The sequence below is a fragment of the Mustela nivalis genome (assembly GCF_964662115.1).
Source record: "Mustela nivalis genome assembly, chromosome: 1".
In the NCBI taxonomy this organism is placed as follows: Eukaryota; Metazoa; Chordata; class Mammalia; order Carnivora; family Mustelidae; genus Mustela; species Mustela nivalis.
Window position 1 is genome coordinate 121,267,628 of NC_139020.1, and position 24,117 is coordinate 121,291,744.

A 24,117-nucleotide genomic window follows, 5' to 3' on the forward strand; every position below is an offset into this window, starting at 1 on the left:
CCCTGCGATCATGACCGGAGCCGAGGGCAGAGGCTTAACCCACTGAGCCACCCAGGTGCCCCCTAGAAGGCCTTTTAAACCATAGCTACTTCATCAACATCATCATTAACTTTGCTTTTATTTGGGGGAGGGATGTGGAAAGTACCCACTTTCTTATCCAAGTGCAACCGCCCCGCTTTCCTGACCCTGGCTGCCCACCAGCCCGATTGGGCCACGGGCACGGGCGAGGGACTTCAGACAAAGGCCAGTTAAGTGGCCTCTTTCCTAATCACTCCAGCAAACGCCAGGAGACTCTTTCTTAACCCTCAAGTGGCTGTTATATGTGAGAAGTTCAAGGCATTGGAAGGAATCCCGCGGGAACCGAAGAGTTGGGCCAGTAAAGCCCCTCCTCCATCCCCATCTCCTTCTTTGGGAGGCGACCTGAAGTACTGAATGAAGGTGGCCTCGGGCCACGAACAAACCTGGCCCTCCAACAACCCCCGTCCCCGCCCCGCCCCCACGAAGGGGGAGGAGCGACGGCTGCAAGGGCGCCTCCCCCGGGCTTTGTGAGCGCCTGGAATCCAGCTGTCGCCGCCCCTCAGAGCCCCCTGCACCCCAAGGGCGCACATTTCCGGGCCGCCCACCACCCGGATCGCGTCCGGAGCCGCTGCGCCCGCAGAGCCCAGAGGTGCTCCTCTCCGCTCCGTGGCCGACCCGCCCCAGTAGCCCCCCGAAATGCCGGTCGACTTCACCGGGTACTGGAAGATGCTGGCCAACGAGAATTTCGAGGAGTACTTGCGCGCGCTCGGTAAGCAGCTGCCCGGAGCACTCGGCCCGGGGCGCCCCGACCAGACCCTCGGGGACCAGCGGTGGGCTCTCTAGAGCCCTCCAGGGCCCGCGGCCCGCCTGCTTCCGCCGGGACCGGCCTCTGCTTCGTGCGCGGGGCAGCGAAAAGGGCTTGGGCCGCCAGGGCTCCAGCTGGGAGAGTGGGTGTTGTTAGAGCTAATTAGTGGTAAACATCTGATAGCTGACTCTAGACGTGAATAACTTCATTAGGAAAGCTGGGTTTAGTTTGCTAGTTTTTGTTTTCAAAGGGTCAGCATAAGGGCAGAAAACTTTGTTGCAAAAAAAAAAAAAAAAAGAAGAAGAAGAAAGAAAGAAAGAAAAAAAGGCCCAGAACTGGCTGCTCTCTAAGACAGCGCTAAGCGTGCGGGGAACCCCAAAGGTCCTTCTCCTGGGGAGGAGCTGGCTCCTGGGGCCCCTGCTACCCTGGGACAGTTCTCAGAATCTTCCTGCCAACTCTCTGCCTCTCTCTTCCCCGGCACCCCCTGCAGATGTCAATGTGGCCTTGCGCAAAATTGCCAACTTGCTGAAGCCAGACAAAGAGATCGTGCAGGATGGCGACCACATGATCATTCGAACGCTGAGCACTTTCAGGAACTATATCATGGACTTCCAGGTTGGGAAGGAGTTTGAGGAGGATCTGACGGGCATAGATGACCGCAAGTGCATGGTGAGGATTTGCATATGCCTGGGCATCTCCCGCCCAGGGAGCCTGCCCAAAGGCTGGGCTACTTCATCTGGGAGGGGAGCCAGGGCCCTTATGTTTTAGGGACTAGGGATCTTCACACTGCCAGCCCACAAAGTTGACAGCGCAGACTCTTCAAGCATAGGACTCTGTCCAAACAGGAGAGTAATGGTTATGAAAGCCGCAGTTTGTTGAGTCTCTCTTGTGTCCACGCACTGAGCCAGGTGTTTTCTTTATATATTTGACTTCACCTAATCCTCACAACAATCTGTGAGGGGGGTTGAGTATGCCCATTTTACAGATGAGGAAACAGTTTCAAAGAGATGAGTAACATGCTCAGAATAGCAAAGCCAGGGAGGAGCTGGGCTGGAATTCCCCACAAGTCTGTGCCTCTGTTGGCCTCTGGCTGTACTGTGTGGCCTGAGGGAGGAAGGAAAGAAGAAACACAGGGAACTCTTTTCAAGTGTAAAACTTTCCCTATGATCCAGCATGAAGCCACTCTAGGAAGCAGGGGACATCATGATCCCCTGGAAGCTTCTGATCTGCCCCACCTCATCCCCAAACCGAGACCTAGCTGTCCCCTTCCTCGCCCTGTCCTCCACTGCTGGCTGAGCTTCCTTTGAACTTTGCAGCCAGCCCCTACTAGTGGGTCAGTGCCACTGCAGCCCAGACCAGAGGAAGCCTTGGTGCAGGAGGGGGAGGGAAAGGAGCAGCACATCCCCCAGGGTGGGAAGCTGATGACCTGGAGACCCCAATTAGCGTTTCCACAGCAAACTCTGGAAGGCCAGCCTCAAGTCTCCATCAACATTCTTGGGTCACTGAGAGGTCAGGGTGCTCCCGGAATCCCTTTCCCAGTCTTGGGTCCCAAGCTAGAATATGCTCATCCCCAGGCAGCTGCCTTGCTTATTGAGGAGATACTCCCCCTCCTTCTCCCCTTCCCTCTGGCCATTTACTGAAGGTCTGTTGTGTGTCCTACACTGTGCCTGTTATTTTACACACCGCCCAGTGAGGGAGAGATTCGTGACCCCATAATATGCAATGGTCAAGGCTCTGAGAGGGGAAGAGATTTGCAAGAGATGGGATTTGAACCTTTGGAATGGAAGCCCACCCTCCTGTCCTCTGCCAGGCACCTCTCTGCTGGTCGCCTCTGCAGAAACCAAGTGGTAGAGGTTTGCTGGGACTGTGGCTAAAGAGGTGCCAGTGTGTGAGGATAAGGAGCCCCAGGCCTGGACTCCTCATCCCCCTTTGTTAATTCATCTGACAGTAGTCAGGAGTCAGTGTCTGAGTCTGCTGTTTGGAATGATGGCAGAAGAGGGGGTAGCCAGCAGGGAGCATCTTTGGAGAGGCCAATATTATTGTACGAACATGTCAGCTTGTAACTTTAAAGGACCTAAGGCCCCTGAATCCCCAGAGGGGCTCCCAGAGGGAAAGGAGACCAGGAGACAGCATCCGCCTTGGCAAGGTGGGGCTCTGCCTTTCAGATCACTGCCCAACATCTTCTCCCTGGCTGGCTGCATGAAACTGTGCTGTAAGAAAACTCCTTGTCCACAAAGCTGTGGGACTTTGTGGGACTCTTAGGGGACTCACAGAGCGCATCAGACATTTCAATACGTTCTGGGTCGCTGCAGTCTCTGGAATGTGCTGGCTTGTACTTATTTGGCTAATCGTCTTTCATTTTGCACTCCCTGCGTCATCCTATAATGTGCGAAACATTCATTGATCACCTAGTAATACTAGCTGGGGCTCATCAAGGGTTGACTATGCACCATGTCCTGCTACCATTTTATTTCAGCTCACTATCCGTAGAACTGTTTTCAACCCCATTTTACAGATAAGAAAACTGGGGCAGGATTTCTCGCTGTGAAACGTTGGGGAGGTTAAGTGAGTGGCAGAGGGAGGATTTACATTCTGTCTGTCAGCTCCAGAGTCCCTGCCGTTAACCACCGCCCCGTACCTACCAGGCTAATCGCTGCACTGGGCACAGGGAGACCCAGGGAGATGTTGCAATCCCCGATGTCCAGGAACTCACAGTTTTGGTGGTGGAGACAGACACACAAACTGTCAGAACACAGTGCGATCGGGGGTGACAAAGGGAAGTACCCAGATGAGGAGATCCCAGAAGGACTTTTGGAAGAGATGACTTTGACACACAACAAAAGGAGTGGAGGGGGGGGTTCAGACACAAAGGAAGGGGCACATGGCTACCTTCTTTTCTCAGCTCAGCAGAAGGACATTAGGACAATCCAGGTGACCAGATCGGAGAGCCCAGCTGCTGGCCAAACCAGGTGGGATTGTAGGATTCATGGTCACCTTTGTGGTCGCAGGACTGAGGACAGCCCTCTCTCAGTTGTACAGGCACTTACTTATCTTGCTGTTGCTGTTGGGGGATTGGACAGTTCCTCTGCTCCAGCCTGCCCATGCAGAGAAGCCCTTCTTCTCTGGGCTGCCAACTGGATGGAGGCCTACAGGGAAGAGCATGGCCAGCAGTGAGTGTAGGATAAAGAATTACAGCTACTGTCCTGCTCGAGGCTTGCAAAGTCTGAGGAGCCGCCTGCCAAGGGACCACATTGGCTGAGGTCTCTAGGGCCCGAGTGTGTCTGGGGCAAGGCACCAGTTCGCCAAAGTGAACTTTGACCACGGCCCCTTCTGCTCCACATGCTCTGCACCCACCAGCCAGGAGCAGTGACCAGGAGGAGACCAATCTGTACTCAGCGCCAGGTTGGCTTCATTCTAAGCTTCCTTCCCAGAACATGACAAGGGTCTCATTTCTCACCTAAGGTCATGCGTTCATCTGTTTTCAGCCCTTTCTTGGTCCCACAAACATGTCATGGTGCTTATACTGTCTTTGCAGCCTCTGTGTTATTGAGATGAATTGCACAGGATTCCTGACCTCCTGGAGCTCAGTGCAGGGAGGAGGCCAGTCACAGGGTGACTGCTGTGTGGATGGGGGCAGGACAGCCAGAGGAGGACCCCCTACCGGGTCTGGGAGGTCAGGGAACTTTCCCACAGGAAGTAGTCTGAACTGTGGCTTAAAGGATAGGCAGGAAACAGCCAGGCAAACAGAAAGGGACAGAAGGAAGGCCAAGGCCAAGGCCAAGAGAACCGCAGTAGGTAAATGCAGTTTCAGACCTGTCCCACCCCAGGCTCTGGGTTCAGCCCTGCAGACCCAGGGGCACCTGCCCGGGGAGGAGACAGGGGCATCCTCAGGCCATTTTCTTCAGTGATGGAGACACAGTGGGCTGAGGAGCACAGTGTGAAGGGGGTGAGGAAGCAGCAGTCATCGAAGTTGTCCAACTGAGGGGGGCCTTGAAAGCCCACCAAGAATTAGGAGAGATATAGAGAAGGGAAAGGAGTGTTCCAGGCCAAGGGAACCATAGGCGCAAAGGCCCAGCAGTCAGGAAAGGCCTGGTTGGGAGAGGATTTCGGAGGTGAGGGGGGGCAGTCCACAAAGACTGGAAAGGCTGGGGAAGATAGGAGTGATGAGAACCCGTTAGGGAGCCTAGATGCAGCTCCACTGACTGCAGGGACCTCTTGCCGGGAGCCATGCAGTCACATTGACATCCTTCCCCGAAGGGCCCAGGGGCTTGCTGGCTCAGTGACCTCTGATTCTGCCTCCTTATGTGGGAACATTATCTGTGCTCTAGGACTGCAGCCAAGGGGTGAAATCTGGCCTGCAGATGTGTTTTGTTTGGCCTGTACAATGTTTGAAAAATTTCAGAGCCAGTTGCCAATCATTGCCAAAGATTGTGAGCTTTCATGTTTCTGGCCATTCTTACCAACAAAATCAAGATTGCTGAAAACACCAGGTGCCCATTTCTTCCACCCTGGTTGCTGTGTGAAGCCCCGGGACACTGTCATATTGTCCCCTTTAGATGGGATGTTCTCTTGCTTACCCAACCCCATTACCTGAAGTCGGGGATCAAGCAGCCAGATGTCTTTGTTTGCCCTGTGGGTTCCTTAGAGCTGCGGTTTCCTAAGCGGAGACCAGCAGCAGGAGAAGCAGCAGCACAAGAACTAGGTAGAGACACAGATTCTCCTGCCACAGCCCCTGGCCTCCTGAATCAGACCCTCAGGGAGTGGGGCCAGAGGTCTTGGGTTCAGTAAGTGCGTCCCACGGCTCTGATGCTGCTAAAGCTTGAGAACCGTGGCTCTGAAGGAAGGAAGCATCTCTGTGTGCCTGAATCTCCATAGACAGTGGGACAACTAGAATGTCAGCTGCAGAGGGCCATGTGCCACTGGCTGGTTGGGTCCAGCCATCTGAGCCCTGTGCACATTGTCATCTGTGCCCAGAGCCACTGGGAATGGCTCTCCAGTCTCTATCCAGGCGGAGGGCTGGAGGACGTGGGTCTGTGTGGCCAGGGATCACTCCGCTCACATTTCCCGGTCTGTTCTAGTAAGGTTTGACCTGCAAGCAGCAGGGGCTATCATTGTGGTGGAGATGTGTAAAGGTGTGGCTTTGCTCTCCGCTGCCTCCTGCATGCCTTTATCCACGAAGAGGAAACCTCAGGACGGGTTTGAAACCAGTATCATGTATGAAATCTAGCCCATGGTGCTTTGGCAGGGTGGGGGAGCTTGAATGAGGAAGATGCTCCCCAACTTCAGATATTGTCCCTGCTCCTGGGCCAGGGAATCCCTTGGGATGAGGAATGATGGAGTTCTTTGTTTTCAGCGCTTCCAGCAGGAGCTGCGTTTGTGGTGGAAGGCAGCCTCAGTCAGGAATCCCAGCCATGAGCCCCACTCCACACAGTGGTGGCAGAAGGGCCATTTGTCATCCCACCATGGACACTGGGTCAGCATGTCCCTGAAGGGGGCACCTTTGTTCATGTGCGAGCCTGGTCCCTCCTCCCCGGGCTGCAGCTTCTCCTTCATATCCAGCTATGAACTCAGGATGACCCCTTCCGCAGAGCCTCCCTTCCGCTTTCCCAGCCCTCCGCCCCTCTGTTGCTTTCTTTGTTTTTATTGTAAAAGGAAAGAAAGAATTCAAATAGCCCAGGAGACTCTGGACTGCAAAGGAAAGGGCCCCTTCCCCCCCTTGGCCTCATTCCCACTCCCCAGAGGTTATCACTGCTACTGTTTCTATGGATCTGCTGGAAATCTTCCTCGAATATAGAAGCTGTCTATCTATTGAACAATTTTTTTTTTTAAAGGAGCGGAAAAAATCCACTCCTTGACGCGTTGTTTTCTCACTCATGCTACTTCTTGTGCACCTTTCCATATCAGTGTTTGTAGGTCTCCTGAATTCTCTCTCTTTTAACCGTGTATTTCCTTCCCTTCCCACCCTGACTTCCTTCCTTCCATCCGCCCATCCGTGCCCCACCCCCCCATGCATCCATCTAATTATAGATGGTAATGCATGAAATCCACCAAATTGCTGTTAACACTTTGGTTTTAACTCTTGCCAGCTTTTTGATCCTGTTCTTGACTCATTAATGGATTTTTTTTTTCTGGTTCATATTTAAAAAAAAAAAACAAACAACAAAAACATGATGCGGGTGGCAGAATTGACTCCCTGGGCCACCGAGCTGTGAGTGCCCTCAGATTTGGGAGCCTCCTGAGGGCCGCAGGTCAGGCCTCCAGCTCTCAGCTGGGTCTTTTCCAAAATGGAAACACGGAGTCTCTTTCAAGTCTTAGCTAAAGTTCCCCGACCTTTGAAATTGGTGTCAGCAGCATGCTTTTGAGGATTACAAAAAGAAGAATTAAAGCAACCCATATAAAATGCACAAAGTAGCTTTCAAGAATCACATCGTTATGTTAGGTTTTGTTTTTTGTTAAGCAGGAACAAAGGAAAATAACATGCTCTAATTCCTTACCAAGCATCAGGCCTGCACCAAGTGATTTTAACAATTTGCCTCTTTTGACCTCCACAACAAATGCTGTTTTGTAAGTGTCCTTGTGCCCATTTTGCAGATGAAACTCTAAGGCTCAGAGAGGTCGGGCCACCCAGCCAGCTGGTGGCAGAGGAAGGACTCTAACTGGTCTGTTTCTGAAGTTTTCTATTACAAGGTCTCCCCTGGAGCTCTGCAGATGGCCAGCACCTCAGTTCCCTGTTGTGAGCCCAGCGCCGCCCGGAGGCGAGCACAGAGTACTGAGGAGGCCTGCTGTGTGGTGAGGAGTTCTGCGATGAGAGTCTGGGTTTGAATCCTCCCCGCTGACCCAACTGACAGTGACCTTAAATGATTGGATACACTGCTTCTGTCCTCCCATCTGTGAAACGGGCATAGTGATTGCTGCTCTGTCTGTCTCTCAAGGCAGATGCTGAGGACTATAGAGATGGTTCAGGGGACAGTGTCTTGTGAAGCCACGGCACTGTGTGTGAAAAGGGACCAAAAACCCTTCTGATGCCCTAGACTGGGGGCAAAGTAATCACTCACAATGGCCAGGTGGCAGTTGGGGCAGCTATTGCTGTTTGTTTTTCTGGCCAACATAGCTCCCCACCCACCCACCGAAGCACCTCCTGTTTTGTTGGGAGTTACACCCTCACTCACCTTGTGGGGTCAGGAGGAGCTGCCAGTCACGTACACTCTCTCTTGTAGGATGAGACCTGACACCAGGATGATGACAGTGTCCCATGACCTGTCACATGACTGTACATGTGACCTAATCTCACCCTTTCCTGGGGCTTAATGTAGGGACCCTGGCAGAGAGCTGTGTTCTAGTCCCCTGAAGTTCATCAGCTGGCAAGATGTTAAGTGCCGTGCCATCGCCCATAGCTGCCTGGAGAAATCCAGCAGAAGGGAAAGAGAAGGAGACCAGCAGAAAAGCAGAAATGAGCGAGAGAGAAACTGCGATGCTGGGGGTATGCTGGAGCCCCTGCCACTGGCTCATCTCCAAGGCTTCTCATGTACTTGAGCCAGCCAAGGCATTCCTTTTCCTTTGCCTTCAGCTGTTCAAACTGCTTTCACTTGCATCTAAAACATTTTCAGATCTTCAGAGTCCACAGATCGTGGTTAAGAACCACATCAGTAGCCAGAGCCATAGTTCCCAAATTTGAGCTGCCCACCCCTCTAGGTTTCCAATTCCGAAGGTCTGGAGTGGACCCAAGAACGGGTTTTTCTATTGAGTTTTCAGATGATGCTGACACTGCTGGTTCAAAGACCATGCTTTTGATAACTACTAAGAAAGAAAAATGAGGAAGTGGGCTGGCCCGTGCCCAGGATTCTGTGATGTGCTGGTCATGACTCAGAGTAGTAAGCCCATCCTGGAGCTCTGGGTGCCTGGTTCTGGGGGGCCGAATGAGAGCAGAGAGATGCGGTCCAGTCCCTGTGGATGGAGTCTTCTTGGGGATGCCAAACTCGCAGCAGCCCACAGTGGTGTGCAACGGAGCTTTAAGTAGATGACACCAACGGTGTGTGCATTGTGCCCAGCAGGCGCCAATAGCGTGTGGGCAAGTATGGGGTTATGACAAAACACTGAGGAGCTCTGGCTTTGAGATGAACCTGGATTTGAGTCTTGGGTCCAGCTTCCAGCTGTGTTTCCTCATCTGTAAAAATGAGCCGGGGTAGCAGCACGGATGGGATTGGTGTGAAAATTCAGTGTGGTGGTGAATTGTATCCTTTTTCTATTGCTGTGTAACAAACCACTCCAAAACTTAGTGCTCCCACACTCCAAGAAATAACAGTGGTTTATTTTGTTCATGAATCTGAAATCTGGACAGAGCGCAAAGAGGGTGGCTGGTCCTCCTAGCTGGAGGAACCCCATTCCCTATGGCCCTCCATACTCACTGTCTCCTGGCTGCCTGTACTTCCTCGGGTCTTGGTTGCTGGATCCCAGGAATGACAGGGTCAAGAGAACAAGGTGTAAGTAAGGGTGGAACACTGTTGGGATCTCCCTAGCTTCTGAAGTCATATAGCCATATTTTTCTGTATTCTGTTGGTTGAGGCAGTCACAGGGCCTAGAACCAGAAGAAGTGAGTGGGTGGGAAACCCCTTCTGCCCTCCTGCCCACACTGCTGGTTAACCATATCCCTGGGATTCAACTTCACATCTCTCTGACTCCTGACCCTATGTGGTTGACAGAGCTGGCTGCCTCCTGCCCATGTAGCTAAGTGCCACATAACCACAGGTGGCCAGAGTGACTGTGGCTTTTTAATTCCGTAGACCACTGCGTAGCCCCATAAATGATCACTGTGAAGATAAATGAAAAGTGTTTATGGGCAACCCATCAACAAGTTCCGTGGATTCTGCTTCTTAGCCTCTCTTTCCCTTCCCCCATCCCCACAGCTCTGAATGTCTCACGCTGGTAACAATAATAACAATAATAATACCCCCCCCCTTTATGCTTACTCCTGTGCACCAGGCTCAGCACTTTCTATGAATTATTTCTCCCATCCACCATCCTCAGTACTTCCGCCCACCCTTCACATTCTAAAAAGGGAATCTGATGAGCTCATTCCCTAGCCAAACCCCCAGGGCTCCCCACCACTGACATGCCAAGTCCTGAGGGGGCTTGTGCTTTCCAGGACATGGCCGTGGTTGTCTCTGCACCTCCACTCCCGGGCTCACTCCTTATCCTCGCCCCTCCCACCACTACCACATGCAGATGCCTTCGCTTGCCTTTCTTCTTTCATCTCTCCACTCACTTGAGATAAGTCCCCTGCTAAATAAATACCATTGGTCAAGACCAGCTCAACTGTCCACCAATGTTGTCCTAACCCCCCATCCCACCTCATCCTTTCCTTTTGCTTCACTGCCCCGCTCTGCAGCTGTTGTTCCCAGGGCACCTGGGACACTTGTTCATGCATTTGAGATGCTAGACAGGGGGGCCCATACTTTGCATGTCCAGTGCCTAGAGGCTCCAGTGTGTTTGTCAAATGGGTGTTAAGTAAAAATAGCAGGACCTCAAACAATGTAAATGGTAGATCTTATCACTGCAGAATCCATTTGCCATTTAACAATAATGCTTATTGGGTGTTTCCCATGTGCGAGGAATTCTAGGCCCTTTCCATAAACAGATCCTTTCAATCCTCACAATTTTTTAAGGAAAATGCCCGAATTCTTCCTATATTGTACGTGAAATGAATGAAAGGCGGAACAGGTGTCACCACTGGTGATACCTGATGAGGTAGCTGGTGGAGCCTGCTTTGGGATCCTGGCAGTCTGACTCCAGATTGTTACCAGAAAGGGGCGGGGTCCTTGTTATGTTCACAGTCCCAGCTCTGGAAGAATTTCTCTGGGAGGCTTTTGAAATCTCCAGTGCAGTGACCCCAGTGAAGTAGTGCTGTCATGGGATGGAACTGTCGGGCTGAGGAGCGGGGTCTGCTCTGGCTCTCGTTCTCCCCCATGGTGGAGGCTGGCCATGGCTGGATGCCCTCTGAGGCAGGCCAGAGAGGTGGGGCTGAGTCATAACTGGTTTAGCTCTGGAGCCAGACTGTTGTCTTTGGAGTCCCATCTATGCCACCTACAAACTGGGTGGCCTTAAGTGAGTTATTTCACCTCTCCTTGCCTTGACTTGTCTGTGAAATTGGGGATAATTATAAAATCAGGAGTACCTACTACTTCATAGTGAGGGTTAGAGGCAGGAAAGCCTGCGATGGTCTAGTCCAAGAGTAGGAGCCAAGGGCAGGGCCCTCTCCACAGCCAGAGGGAACATGCCACAGTTCCACAGTCCCACAGTCCCACAGTCCCATATGATCCCTAAGACCTTCTCCGGCCCCATTTCTCTCCTTGCCATCTAGAACGCTGGCCTCACAGGGCCTTGACACTTTTTTGATGAACACATTGGAGCCCTCTGTGGTAGGCACTGTACATGCAAATTGTGGGCTCCCCTATCTAGCATATCAAATGCAAGGCCAGCCGCAGCTCACTGAAGTATTTTCTGTTTCTAGCACTGAAATAGGTCCTTGCAGCCCCTTGTGTCATTTTGTCCCCATGGTTCTTGCTCTGGGGCAGGGCTCACTGGCCCCGCTGTGCAGGTGAGAACATGATGGCTCAGAAGGTGGAGTACAGTGCTCAGGGTCTCCCTGCTGGAAAGAAGCCGGAGTGGATTGGGGCTCAGGTCTGGATGTCTCCAAGGCTGTCACACAGTCCCTTGGTGGGGCCAGCTCCAGCCCCATAGCCTCCCAGTCACTGTTTGGCAGCAAAAGCATCCATGGCTGCAAGCTCATGTGGGAACAGTGGGCAGGCGGTAGATCTGGAGTTGGACCGAAGTGGGTTGAAACCATGACTCATACTCTTCCTGGCTTGTGTGACCCTGGGCGTGATGACTAAGTTCTCCAGGACTCAGAAGCACACAATGGCTAACACGTTTCTCAAGGCTAATCTACAAAAGAATAAACAGCTACATTGCCTGGGATATTTTGTCTAAAAAAAAAATCTGATCATTGCCCGAAAAATTCTAAGACTGCCCTAGAATGTTTTCTGCTGTTTGTTCATTCATTCATTGGTAATATGCATTTTATCCGCATAGATACCCAGGTGGGGTTGGTATCCTGCAGTGAATAAAAAGATCCCTGACCCCAAAGAGCTCTCGGTTCAGAGACCCTGACCTGCTGGCGACTCCTCCTCGGTTACTAAGCTAGCATCTCTTATCTTATGGGAGCCGCTTGTTTCTGTTTGCCTTGAAGGATAAAAAGTAGAAGAAGAAAAAAAGGAAAAGAAAGATAAAAAGAAGGAACCAGAGGCTCTTGTGAAAAGGATGAGGCTTTGGTGGACTCTGCCCTGCAAAGCCTCTCCGAGCTCTCTGGGGCAGGATGGCTCCTCCCTTACTCCCCACCCCCTTTCCCCCCACCCACCACTGCCAGGGTGGACTATCATTGATAATAAGCTGACTCCTCACCCCCAGCTCAAGTAGCAGGCCAGCTCTGCCTGCTAACATCCGGATTGCCCATTGCTCCAGGCCTGGCTGGTTGGAGCCACAAAGATGGAAAGTGCAGGAAAAGAGAGGCTGAGTCATCTCTCCCCAGGAAATTCTGGAGTTAGAGGTAAAGGGTCAGACTCCAGGGGGAAGGTCATGCCGAGAGAATCCAGATGGGCAGAACTCATTGAGAAGCCTCCCACATGCGGCCCTTGCCTCCCTGCATCTGTCCAGGTTGCTACTTGGGATACCCTCATTCCTCTTTTCCAATTTCTCCTTCTTAACCTAACTCTCATGGTGTTTTCTGGTGTCAGTTCCAGCTTTACTTCCAGTATCAATTACCTCCTCCAGGAAGCCTTCCCTGATGGACCTCTGTCCCTATATCAGAGACTAATGAGATGCCTTCCCCCTTCCACAACTACCATCACCTACTTCTACCCAGCGCTTGCCATTCTACTGGAATTCTCTACTTGTCTTCTTTCATAGTCTGTGTGCTCTTGAGAGTAGGGTCGTCGCCTCACTGCCTCTGTTTCCAGCACCCGAGACTAGTGTGTAGGTGTCAAATCTACAACTGTCGAGTGTTCACTTGCACAGAACCATGCCAGAGAATCCTGCTCATTCAAGAATCCACTGAGATCAGGTAGCTGCAGAGCACAATAGCCAAGAACATGGACTCTGGAGTCAAATCTCATCTGCCTACTATATGGCTGGGTGATCTGAAAGCCTCAGTCTCCACATCTGTAAAACGGGGCAAGTGTAAGTTCTCCAGCAAGATATGACTCATGTTGCGCTTAATACCCTGCCTAGCACGTAGTGAGTATTCAACCCATGTTGTTAGGGTAATGATGGTGATGGTGACAAGGACAGTGTTGCTCTTCCTTCCACCAGGAAGCTCTCCCTGACCCTCCAGGCTAGGTTGGGTACCCACCACATAGCCCAACATGGAATGCCAGTTTCCATGCCTGCCTTCCCTCCAGGCTGAGCTGCTCCATGGCATGGCTGGGGTCCAGCCCAGACTTTGGGTCCCTAGATTGGGACACTTGGTACTGGGTCCCTGGATTGACTGAGCACAGTTCCACATGAGCCCTGTGACCCTCCCCAGTCCCATTTCCCTCCTCCCTATCCAGAATATTGGCCTCCTAGCGCCTTGAGCTCTCTGAGGGCTTCTTGTTTTAAAATTGATCCTGGGAACTTCCTGGAATGTTTAAGGAATTTAAAAAATGACATGTCAAGGTCAGTCTTAGCATTTTAGCGTTTCGTTTGTCCTAAGAATTGTTACCATTTGCTGTTAGCTCCTTCGTGGCATTAGCGTTGCATTCTCTCATGCCCACAAAGGCCTTGTTGTGGCTTTACTGAAGTAGTTGCTTTTAACAGCTTTTCGGTCTCTAATTACTCGTTCACATTTTAAGGCCTTATTAATTTCATTTTAATTTGCTTTTAGAGAGAATTGGCTTCTCCCCCCAGCCCCCGAATGTGCTGATTTTAGATAATGGTCAGCCTCCTAGAGGTGGATCAGGAGAAGAGTGGGCCCATCGCTCACCTGGCCTTGCCTTGTGGGCAGCAAGTAGACTTCTCCGCCAGAAAGAACTGGATCCAAGGGAAGGCTCAGCCCATAACCCCTAGGAGACTTAGGCTGGTTGCTTAACGAAGTCTAATACTAAGTCTAATTTTTACCAGAGGTAAAGCTTGAAAGTCAAGTGAAACAGAAGTACCTGGCACTCAGCAGGTTCTCCGTTACCTTCCCTGACCTCATCTGCTCACTTATTTAACACAGGCACCAGAGGCTGAGAACCTTCTTTTTGTCCCAGGAATGCTCAATGGGTGATGCACACTTTAAAATCAACGGGTGAGGCGCACTTTAAACTCAACCAGGAGGAGTGGCCAATTTGCATCTTTTAACAATTCACATCATGTAGAGGAAGTGTCTACTCACTGTCTGGTTTTTCAGTCCCCCACCCCTTCCAGAATTTCAAAAGCACAAGTTTTGGGGTCAGACCTGGGTCAGTCCTGGCTCTGGCTTTTGCACACATGGCAGCCTCCCTTCTGATGTGGCTCTGGAGCCTCAGAGACATTAACATTCAGTCCCAGCCATATCTGGGAGGTGGGTGCATGAACACAGGGCTTGCTGGAGCTGCGTGGGCAAGTGTGGAGGGGTCCATAATTGATCCTCCCCCGGCTCATCAGAACAGGTGTTTGGGGCATGTAGGACCCTTAACAACTGTCACAGATCCCTGGGAGGTAGGTTGAATCCCACTATTTGTAGACTGTGCTGGGTCATTGCCAAGAGATGAATCCATTTAGTGGGAATGGTCTGTCACTCCCAGTACAGGTCATCTGCGCAGGACAAGGGGGCCTCGGGACTCCTGGGACGTGCTTCTTAAGGCTGCCTGGTTTTCTGTGTCACTGGTCCCCATGCAGCAGTGCCAGCTGGGTCTTCTAAGTGGTCGGGGGAGCCGGATAATGGCTTTTGAAGTGACAGTTCCTTGTCAGAGTGATGCAGCTCTGTCTTCATTCATCTGTAGGTGCATGTCTTTCTGGGAAAGCTGCTGACAAGGCCAAAGTGTTAGAGGTTATTTGTTTTTAATAGAAAAGTTAGACCGACTTCACTTTACAACCACCACCCTGGGCTCCAGCCTTTTTGCAGACCTGCTGGTCTCTGCAGTGAGGATTACTTAGGAAAGGAACTGAAGGGACACCTGGGTGGCTCAGTCAGTTCAGCGCCTGCCTGTGGATCAGGTCATGATCCCAGGGCCCTGGGATCGAGTCCCGCATTGGGCTCATTGCTCACCTGGGAGCCTGCTTCTCCTTCTGCCTGCAGCTCCCCCTGCTTGTGTACTCTGTCTCTCTCTCTCTGAGACAAATAAATAAAATCTTTAAAAAAAAAAAAAAGAAAGGCAAGGGAACTGAAGGTGGCCAGACTCCCCCTTGTCCTTGAAATTATCTGGGCTTCATTTCCAAGGTGGAGTCCGAGAGCCCGTGGTGGGAGTGAAGGCAGCACTGCCTATCCTCATCATTGGTACCTTGTCCACCTCAATCCCCACTGGCATCTGCCTTCCGGTGCTACTTGGAAAACATCAGGAGCATTCTCTGGCCTCAAATTCCCCTGTTAGGCTCTGGTTAAATGGATTAAGCAGTAGCAAGAGGCTGAGCTGGGAAACTGGGTTGAATAACCTCTTAAAGATCCTTTCGGACATGGCATTCACAGGGCAAGCAAATCCTTGTCTCAGATGTCCCTGCTCCTGGTCCAGTGAAGGTGGCTGGCTCTTACTGCAGAAGGAAGTCACAGGATGAGTTCTCAGGTGCTGGGGGTGTTTGTCATCAGGGGTTATCCCAAGAAAACAAGGGACCCTTGTTTCTGACCCAGTCTCCTTCCAACAATCCTTTTTTTCTTATTTCCCTCATCTCTTCTTAGGTCATCCTCCTCCTCCCCAATTCCCACCCCTCTTTTCTTAGGACAAATCTGATCCTCTGGGGGAGTGCCTGGTTTATTCCTACAGGACACAAAGCTTAAAGAGAAAAATCTGTGCCCACCAAAAGTGAACATAGGATAGTCAGGTGGGAGAACTAAATCATCATTTTTGGAGCCATCACTGCTACTAGTGGGAAGTTTCCAAATGGATCTTCTCCTGAAACAAAAACTAATTAGGTCTTAGGAACATGGACGTCACAGTGCTCTGGGGTGCCCAGCTCAGCAGGCAGTCCCTGCAAGGTCTCCTTCTGGGTCTGGGTCCAAGGCTTCTGGAAGGGAAGGAGCTTCTGAAACATTTAGCCATGATGAATAGCCAATCAATCACTTCCTCACAAACCTCCAACTTCCAATAAAAGCCTTTTAGTTATGGTTCAACTTGGACCCTATCTAAACTCTGGATGGCTTGATTACTAGGACTTAGTGCTGCTTATGCCAGCCCTGTGCACTTTATGTGCTTTTTCTCTCTTGGTTGGTCTCTTGGTTGCCTAATGCCACATAGCAAAGCACCTCAAACCTAGTAACAGAAAAGAGCAACCATGCATTCCCATGGTTCTCTGTGTTGACTGGCAGTTCTGCATGTAGATAAGGCTCAGCTGGGTGTCTTAATTCTTGTGCAGTAATCAGGCTTCTCCCGTTGGCCTTTTACCCAGTAGAATGGGCTGGCCTTCCTCAAAGTCCAGCAACTTGGTTCCCAAAGGGGAGGGTTCTAAGAGACCAAGCCCCCAGTGTCCACGTGCTTATAAAGGCGCTGCTTGCATCATGTCCCATTGGCCAAAACAAGCCATGCGGACAAGGCCAGGGTCAGTGTGGGAGGGGACTTCACAAGGGTGTGAATATGTGATCCACTGGGGCCACCCACGGAACAGTTGGCCACAATACATAACAGCAGTCCCTCTCTCGTAGATGAGGGCACCGAAGCTCATTCCTCATAGCCAGGTCCCAGGTCTGCTGACTCCAAGCAACGTGCTCATTGCTGAGAGTACTGGGTCAACCTGATGCAGCTGGAGAGTATACAGTAAGGGGACAGGTACCAGGAACCCAGAGTACATGATGGCTGAACTTCTGGCCCTCTTTAACTTGGAGGACAGCCTGGCAGTTTTCCTGGTCCGCAGGATGAGTGTCCTCCCTGATGGTCCCACCCAGCAGGTCAGAGCCACGGGGCTGTGTGGGGGCAAGCAGCACTGGCGGGCATTGGAAACACGCTGCAGGCCACAGTCCCAGTTTGTAGCCTCGCAGCGTGCCCCATCTATCCCCCACCCTTGTTCCTCCCTCTCCTTAAGCCCAGGGAAGCTTTTACAGCACTGACTTGCTTGTCCTTACTCACTGGGTTTGGAATGCCTTCCCACTTAAAAAGAAAAATAGTAGTTATGTTTCCTGTTAGAACGAGGAGCTCTCCCAAGGACTGCAGCCTCTGGGCTTACCCCTAATCCCAGTGCCAACCATGTTGGGGTGTAAGCACCTGGTACTTCTCTGTCAGCCCTTTCGGACCCATCTCTGGCTCCCAGCACCCACAGCCAACAGTAGCTAGACTGAACCGAAAGGTGTTCTCCTGGGGGCTGCTCAGAGTCTCCGCGTAATCCCTGCATGTATCTATAGGCCCCAGAGTCTCCTGCAGACCTCTCCGGGTGCCCTGCCCTAGGCTGGGAATCATGGGGCACGGAGTCATGCAAGGCTCATGTTCCCACCCAGATTCTTTCCTTGTTAGCTGGGCAACCCTGAGAAAGTTACTGAACATCTCTGAGCTCGGCCTCAGAGATATTCTCATCTCTGTTCTGTCTAACTCACCCAACCAAGGTTAGAGTCAATAGGAACTTGCGGTTGAGAAAGTGCCTCCTTTGGAAACTGCCATAGCATTTGTGTGTTAGGGACCCTTCTCATAAACGGGCCTAATTGTAGGGCTCCAAGAAAGGGTTCTCTACACCCAAAGATCCTTCCACCCACTCCCTATGTCCCTCCATCTCTCAGGATGCCTGAAATTCTGCTATCCATCACTCTTTTGGTAAGGTATTTTATTTTTTATATCCAAATGGTCCCCATTAAAAGATGCAAAATGATCTGGAAAGGGTAACATGTTAGTTCAGGAGCAAAGCCTGCTTTACTATTAATGAACATCACTTTCAAGCTTCATGCCCTGACATTGGTTTTGGAAGGTAAACAGGCATGAGCTTTCTGGAGATCAAACTGGCAATACTTACCAAAAGCCTTAAAAATATGCATATTCTTTAATGCAACAATTCTTCCCCTGTAAATTTATTCTAAGAACATGATGTGTTCAGGGTTGCCTGATGGCTCAGTCGATTAAACATCCAACTCTGGATTTCGGCTCAGATCATGATCTCAGGGTGTGGCAATCGATTGAGTACACATGGGGCTCTGTGCTGGGTGTGGATCCTGCTTGGGATTCTCTCTCTCTCTCCTTCACCCTCTGCCTCTCTGCCCTAAAATAAAAAAGAACATGATATATTCAAAACTGTGTATATATAATGGCACAGAATAATAACCTAAATGCCCAAGAATACAGAATGAGCTAAATAATAGTGTGCCTATACAATGAAACACCAGTGGGCTTAGCCTACTGGTCCTGTGACCAGTGCAATCACACAGGCCACAATACACAGAAGGGCCCCTCCCTTGGTTTAATGCTCTGCTGTCACCATCTTAAAATTCCAAATCATTTTTTAAAAAGGAGCCCCTTGTTTTCATTTTGTGCTGGGCCCCGCAAATTATGTAGCCATTTCCTGAATATTATGTAACAATTAAAATACTGCTTATGCAGAATATTTATTGAAGTGGAAAATTGCTTCTATTAAATGAAGAAACTAGGGTACAAAACCATAAATGATGTAATCCTAATTTTTTAAAAATAGAAATATATATGGATTAATAGAACAAAAGACTGGACATAAATACATCACAATGTTAGGGTAATTATCTCTGAGGAAGCAAGATTACAGGTATTCCTTTTACTGCTGTGCTCTTCTCTGAGTGCTTCTCGCCCTTTCCATCACAGAAGGCATGACTACCCTTATAGACTCTAATATATTTGGCAGAGGCAGAAGTGTGTATATTCTAACTGGGAACCAATAACTCTGTCCCAGCCTCTGATGAAGCCTGGAGCCCTTAGTATGCAGAGTAGACTTCTGGATAAACACGAAAAGAAGTTCAGTCGATGGGGAAGCCAAGTATTCTGACGAGCTCCTTGAAATTGAGGAATGTCAGAGAGCTCTGCCCCCACGTCCCTCCACAGGCCTGGCATGGACAAGGCATGCAGAGAATGGTCACCTTGTCCTGTGGCTTGACTCATTGGTGGTCTCTGCCCACGAAACACCTCATCTGACATCCACCTCCTCTCTGGCTTGGGGCTGGACATGTGCCCTGAGCCATCTCTAGATCCCAGAAAGGAACGTCCCCATCCCAAGTCCTCCTGGGCTGTGTCTCCCTGAAGAAACAGGCTCCAGGACCAGAAGTCAGATTGATTCCTGCTCTCAGGGGCTCCACCTGGTGCCCTTGTGCCTGTGCTCCATGGCAGGCTCATCCCAACAACAGAGGGAGCTGTCATCAGCAGACCCAGGAGGGAGAGAGGGCTTGGGAGAAGAAGGCTGAGGTCCTCCTACAGGGATTGCCCCCACTGACTCCATACTCATTTCCCAGACTACTTCTCTCCTGAATCTTTATTAGGCTGTTGCTAACTGTCCTGGCTGTCTGAACATGTCCAGGACCACAAGGGCCCTAGAACCTTACCTCTGTAAAGCCAAGACCTCTGAGTTAATGGCCCTTCTCTGGGGCCCTGTGTTCCCACCTGTCATAGGAGGAGGGGGCCTGAGGGCATTAACTTCCTTGAGCACTTTGTGCCCTGCCCAGGTGCTGGGCATGCCAAAGGAAGACAGACAGCAGGAAGAGGGAAGCCACAGGCTTAGCCTGTGCCCACAGGAGACTTCAGCGTCTTACTGGAGTGGCAAGGGCTCACTCAGACATACAGGGCTTAAGTGGTCCCTGAGAACTCATGGTCTGGACTGCAACTTTTGTGCAGGTGCCAGTGGTATGTCCCATCTTTGCAGCTACCCACTTCCCCTTAAACAGCCTCCCCATACATGGCGGTTCCACCTTATGAGCCCTGCCTCCCCACTGTGGCAGTTAGGACTCCATTTGGCCTGTTCACTGTGTGGCTCAGGCACCTACGCAGGGCACAAAGTGCTCAGAGAAGATGAGAGGGCTGGAGGGTGGGGAGTGGGGTGGCAGTGAGCACCGGGCAGTAGGAGCTTCCTCCTCGCCGCCACCCCCACCAGGAACCCACCTGAGGAGCATTCCCGAGCATGCCTGATGCTGTCCCATCTCTGTGCCTTCATCTTACAGTGATCCACTGAAAACTCCTCTCCCTCCATGCCTCCTTTCTTCGGCTCCAGCTCCATTCTCCTGTCCTTCAAGGCCTTGGCCTCTTGCTTCCTCCTTCCAGAGCTTCCCCTTCTCTGACTCTCATCTGGGATCCCACAGCATCTGGTCTGTAACTCTGGTGACAATCGACACCTCAGAAAGAAGTGTAGTCAAAGTGGGCAGGAGGGTTTTGGAGCCCCACAGATCTGTGTTCTGACCTGACTCTGTCACTGGCCACCTGGGTGAACTTGGCCAGTCCCTTAACCCACTCTGTAAAATAGAGAAGCTAATCCCTGCTCCAAATGGAGTCATGAGGATGTAGAAACAGCACAGAGAGCTGGAAGGGCTGCCATTTGTACCTACAGGTGGTTATTTATATCTAAGGTCATTCTTCATGAGATGGAAACATCTTTGAGGGCAGGGCTCAAGTCTTATGTGTCCTAAGAACTTGCAAAGGTTGAAACAATAGAAGGAAGGAAGGAAAGAAAGAAGGAAGGAAGCGGGGGCGGGGGGGGGGGAGGTCTAGGAAAAGGCAGAGCACTCTGAGAAGTTAACCTCACCTGCAAGATATAGGACGTAGCCCTCTCCCTGCCCACCTGGTGGGAGCTCAGCCCTCTGAAGCCCTTCCTCCCTTCCAAGCGCCAGCCCCAGCTCTGAGATCCCCACCCTAATGTCCTTTTCTCTTCTAATTACCCCTTTAAGTGAAATTTAGGATGGTTTTTGTAAGTTTTAAAACTGATTTGCATACTGTAATAAGAGCACATGGTGGTGGGGTGCCTGGGTGGCTCAGTCATTGGGCATCTGCCTTTGACTTGGGTCATAATATTCAGGTCCTGGAATTGAGCCCAGCATCAGGCTCCCTGCTTGCTGGGAAGCCTGCTTCTCCCTCTCCCACTCCCCCTGCTTGTGTTCCCTCTCTCATTGTGTGTTCCCTCTCTCACTGTGTCTCTCTGTGTCAAATAAATAAAATCTTAAAAAAAAAAAAAGCACATGATGGACAGAATTCGGCTGCAAATTTTCTTTAATGAAATTGACTTGAGCGCACCCTGGGTTATCAAGGTTGGGGCTGCCCCCAGGGGCTGCTTGCTCAAAACTGACCACCATATTCTTTTGCTTGGCAGACCACGGTGAGCTGGGATGGGGACAAGCTTGAGTGTGTGCAGAAAGGTGAAAAGGAGGGACGTGGCTGGACCCAGTGGATTGAAGGTGATGAGCTGCACCTGGTAGGTTGCTGGTGTGTGGGGTGGTGTGGGGCAGAGCTGGGCTTGGAAGCTCTGGTCAGTGTTGAGGTCCTGTGGACCTTGGAAGAAGGCCTTATAGCTGGGCCTTGGTTCTGCTCTGAAGCTTCTCTTCCAAGGACCAGGAGAAGACACTTGAATGACTTTAAAAACCAAGGGATGTGTTTTCAAGGTCTAGGCTGACTCAGTTGTCCAGCCAGAGGCAGGAGGGGAAGAGATGTCTCTGCCAAGCAGCAGATGTGGAGCTAAGCTCTTCTGCATTCCATATCTCTTTCTGTTCTCTCAGCAGCCCCATGGGCCAGGTACTATTAGGGTTCCTATTCTGAAGATGGGAACACGGAGACTTACATCCAAGTTACACAGCTAGAAACTGGAAGAACTGAAATTTGCTCCCAAACTCTATGTTCACCATGCCAAGTTGTGGCAGGCTAGAACCAAGGAGAATTCTTTAAGCTTCTCTAAGACCTGATCTCAACACTCTAGGTCAGGGGAGGAGAAGCCTTTCTCCAGTTCAGGTGTGGGCTTCCAGCCTGGGAACTCTAGTCAAAGCCACTTCTCCATCCGCTGTCTGGGAGAAGCATGCACAACTCAAGAGTAAGGGTCTTAGCCCCTGGAGGGCTAAAATAACACATATCCTCTGAAAGGAGACCTCCATCACTCCTGCACCTTTGGAACTTTTCAATTACCTTCCAAGTTAAACAAAAACAAAAACAAAAATAAAAAACAACCTGGTCTGGGTGACTTGGGTTCAACCTCACTGGGTACCTTTGAATAAGTGCCTTCCTTCCCTGAGCCTCATCTTCAAAATGCCATCCTGCCACATGGGGGTTCTGCAAAGGCCAGAGTCCCTAAGAGCCCTGGGATGCGTGAGTGCTGGGAGGAGGCATGAGGGCATGGCTTTCAGAAGCAGTTTAGGCTAATGCGGAGAGCCTGGGCTCTGCAGTGCCTGACCTTGAGCCCGTCTTCTCCCGGGGCCTCTGTTTCCTCAACAGCAGAGGCATGAGGGAAGCCGATGTGATCTCTACTGGCTCTTCCGGCTCAGTGGTTCTGTGGCTTAATGCCCAAAGTTGCAAAATGAGGGCCTCAGGCCTCTTTTATGTGACCATCAGTGAGCTTCAAACTTCTTCAGGCAACAGTTTAAAAATTACAAGATGTCACATAAATATTCAGATTTCCAGCCTCCTTCAATCAAAACAAAACACTTGCAAGATGTGGTGACACCATGCTGTCATTCCTCCTGGCATCTCCATGGGGACTGCCCTGTAGACAGAGCATGGATTTTCTGGGTTGCATGTAGTACCACCTGGGAGCTTTTAATAATAGTGCTCCACCCACTGAGACACTGATACAACTGGTCTAGCCTGGGACCCAGGCATCGTTCAGGCTTCCCGGGTACTCCAACGTATGCCTGAAGCTGGAGTCTCCGGGCTAATTTCCAGCCTTGGCCTGTGACAACCTACTGAGTCCTCTTGGGGTCAAGCCGTGTGTCCGGGCTTGATTTCTCCCAGGCCTGGGCAAAGACTCTGTCCTGCTCAGGCCTGAGGTTCTTAAAGCCTTTCAGCCCCTTGAGCAGAGTAAGAGGAGGGGAGTCATCAGTAGGTCCTGTTGGCCAGTTTTCAGCTACCTTTTTCCCAGCCAGCTCTGCCTACGGGGCATAGCAGAGCCCCATCTCCACAGATCCGGTTCACTTTCTAAGGAATTGGTTAGTTCACGCCAACTCTTGAGGAAAAATAACAGACACTGAGTGTTTTCCAAGTTCCTGCCCCTGCACGCACCGAGCCCCAAGTGTGACCTTGCTCCGGCCAGTGGCAAATGTCTGCTTTTGTTTCAGGAGATGAGAGTGCAGGGAGTGGTCTGCAAGCAAGTATTCAAGAAGGTGCACTGAAGCCTGCGGAGACCTGTGGATCTGGAGGAATGAGTGGTGTGGACCCTTGGGCCAGGATCCCCTTCTTTGCTCAGCATGGGGCTGAAATGTCCAGCCACCCGCAGGCACCTGTTAGCAGAGGCACTCTCTCAGCTTTGTCTCTTTTTACTTTTCCTTATAACAAAGCCATCCCAATAAAAGTGATTTCTCCTCCAGACATCTGTTTTGAAGAATCTTCCAAACCCCCTTGTGCTCACTTTTTCCCTGGGGCTTCTGAAGCCAGCTTCTCCCGATGCCACCCCTGGGCAGAGGGAGAAATTCATCCACACACCTGCTGATTTAGTCCTGACAGTGCACCTGTAAGATCTTTCCCCAAGAGCATGGGCTCACGGTCAGGATGTGTGACTTCACATTCAGCTTTTCACATATTAAGCACCTACCATGTTACACGACCATTCAGGGCCAAAATATGGTGACTGCCACAGAAGCAAGAGAAGACGCTCTCCCCGCCACTTCCCCCTGGGCACTTAAAGCCTGGTTAAGGAGATCTGACCAATGGAGATCTTTAGCTCCAGATTGTACACATAGGAGATGGTCTAAAAATTTTTTGTGAATGAGATGGAACTGGATAGAATTGCAAGCCAAAGCTAGAATGAGGTGAACCTCAATCAAAGGCAACTACCAGTTGGATTTCATTTTAGAGGCATCATGAGCCTAAACTTTACCGCCCCCAAAACATTCCCAACTCATCTATGGGCTGCTGTAAAGCCTTCCTTTAACTGTTACAGATGAAACATAACTTGCAGATCCCTCTAGAGGGAAAGCCGCCTCGTGTTCACACTAAAGTGTAAATGACAGCTAGTGTACTTTTGCATAA

General features: G+C 50.9%; 2 protein-coding genes across 3 annotated transcripts in view; both read left to right on the forward strand.

Moving 5' to 3' along the window:
- Window positions 1–24,117, forward strand: part of COPB2 (COPI coat complex subunit beta 2) — a 460,843-nt gene that overhangs the window by 284,980 nt on the left and 151,746 nt on the right. The window lies entirely within an intron of this gene.
- Window positions 345–23,457, forward strand: RBP1 (retinol binding protein 1). Of its 2 annotated transcripts, XM_082741056.1 has the most exons (4): window positions 345–787; window positions 1,314–1,492; window positions 21,260–21,361; window positions 23,208–23,457. In XM_082741056.1, exons 1-4 carry the CDS (start codon window positions 715–717, stop codon window positions 23,259–23,261), a joined length of 408 nt encoding a protein of 135 aa, XP_082597182.1. In that variant the 5' UTR covers window positions 345–714; the 3' UTR covers window positions 23,262–23,457. The 2 variants fall into 2 exon arrangements, with proteins under 2 accessions (XP_082597182.1, XP_082597183.1); XM_082741057.1 differs by lacking the exons at window positions 21,260–21,361; window positions 23,208–23,457 and adding an exon at window positions 7,497–7,631.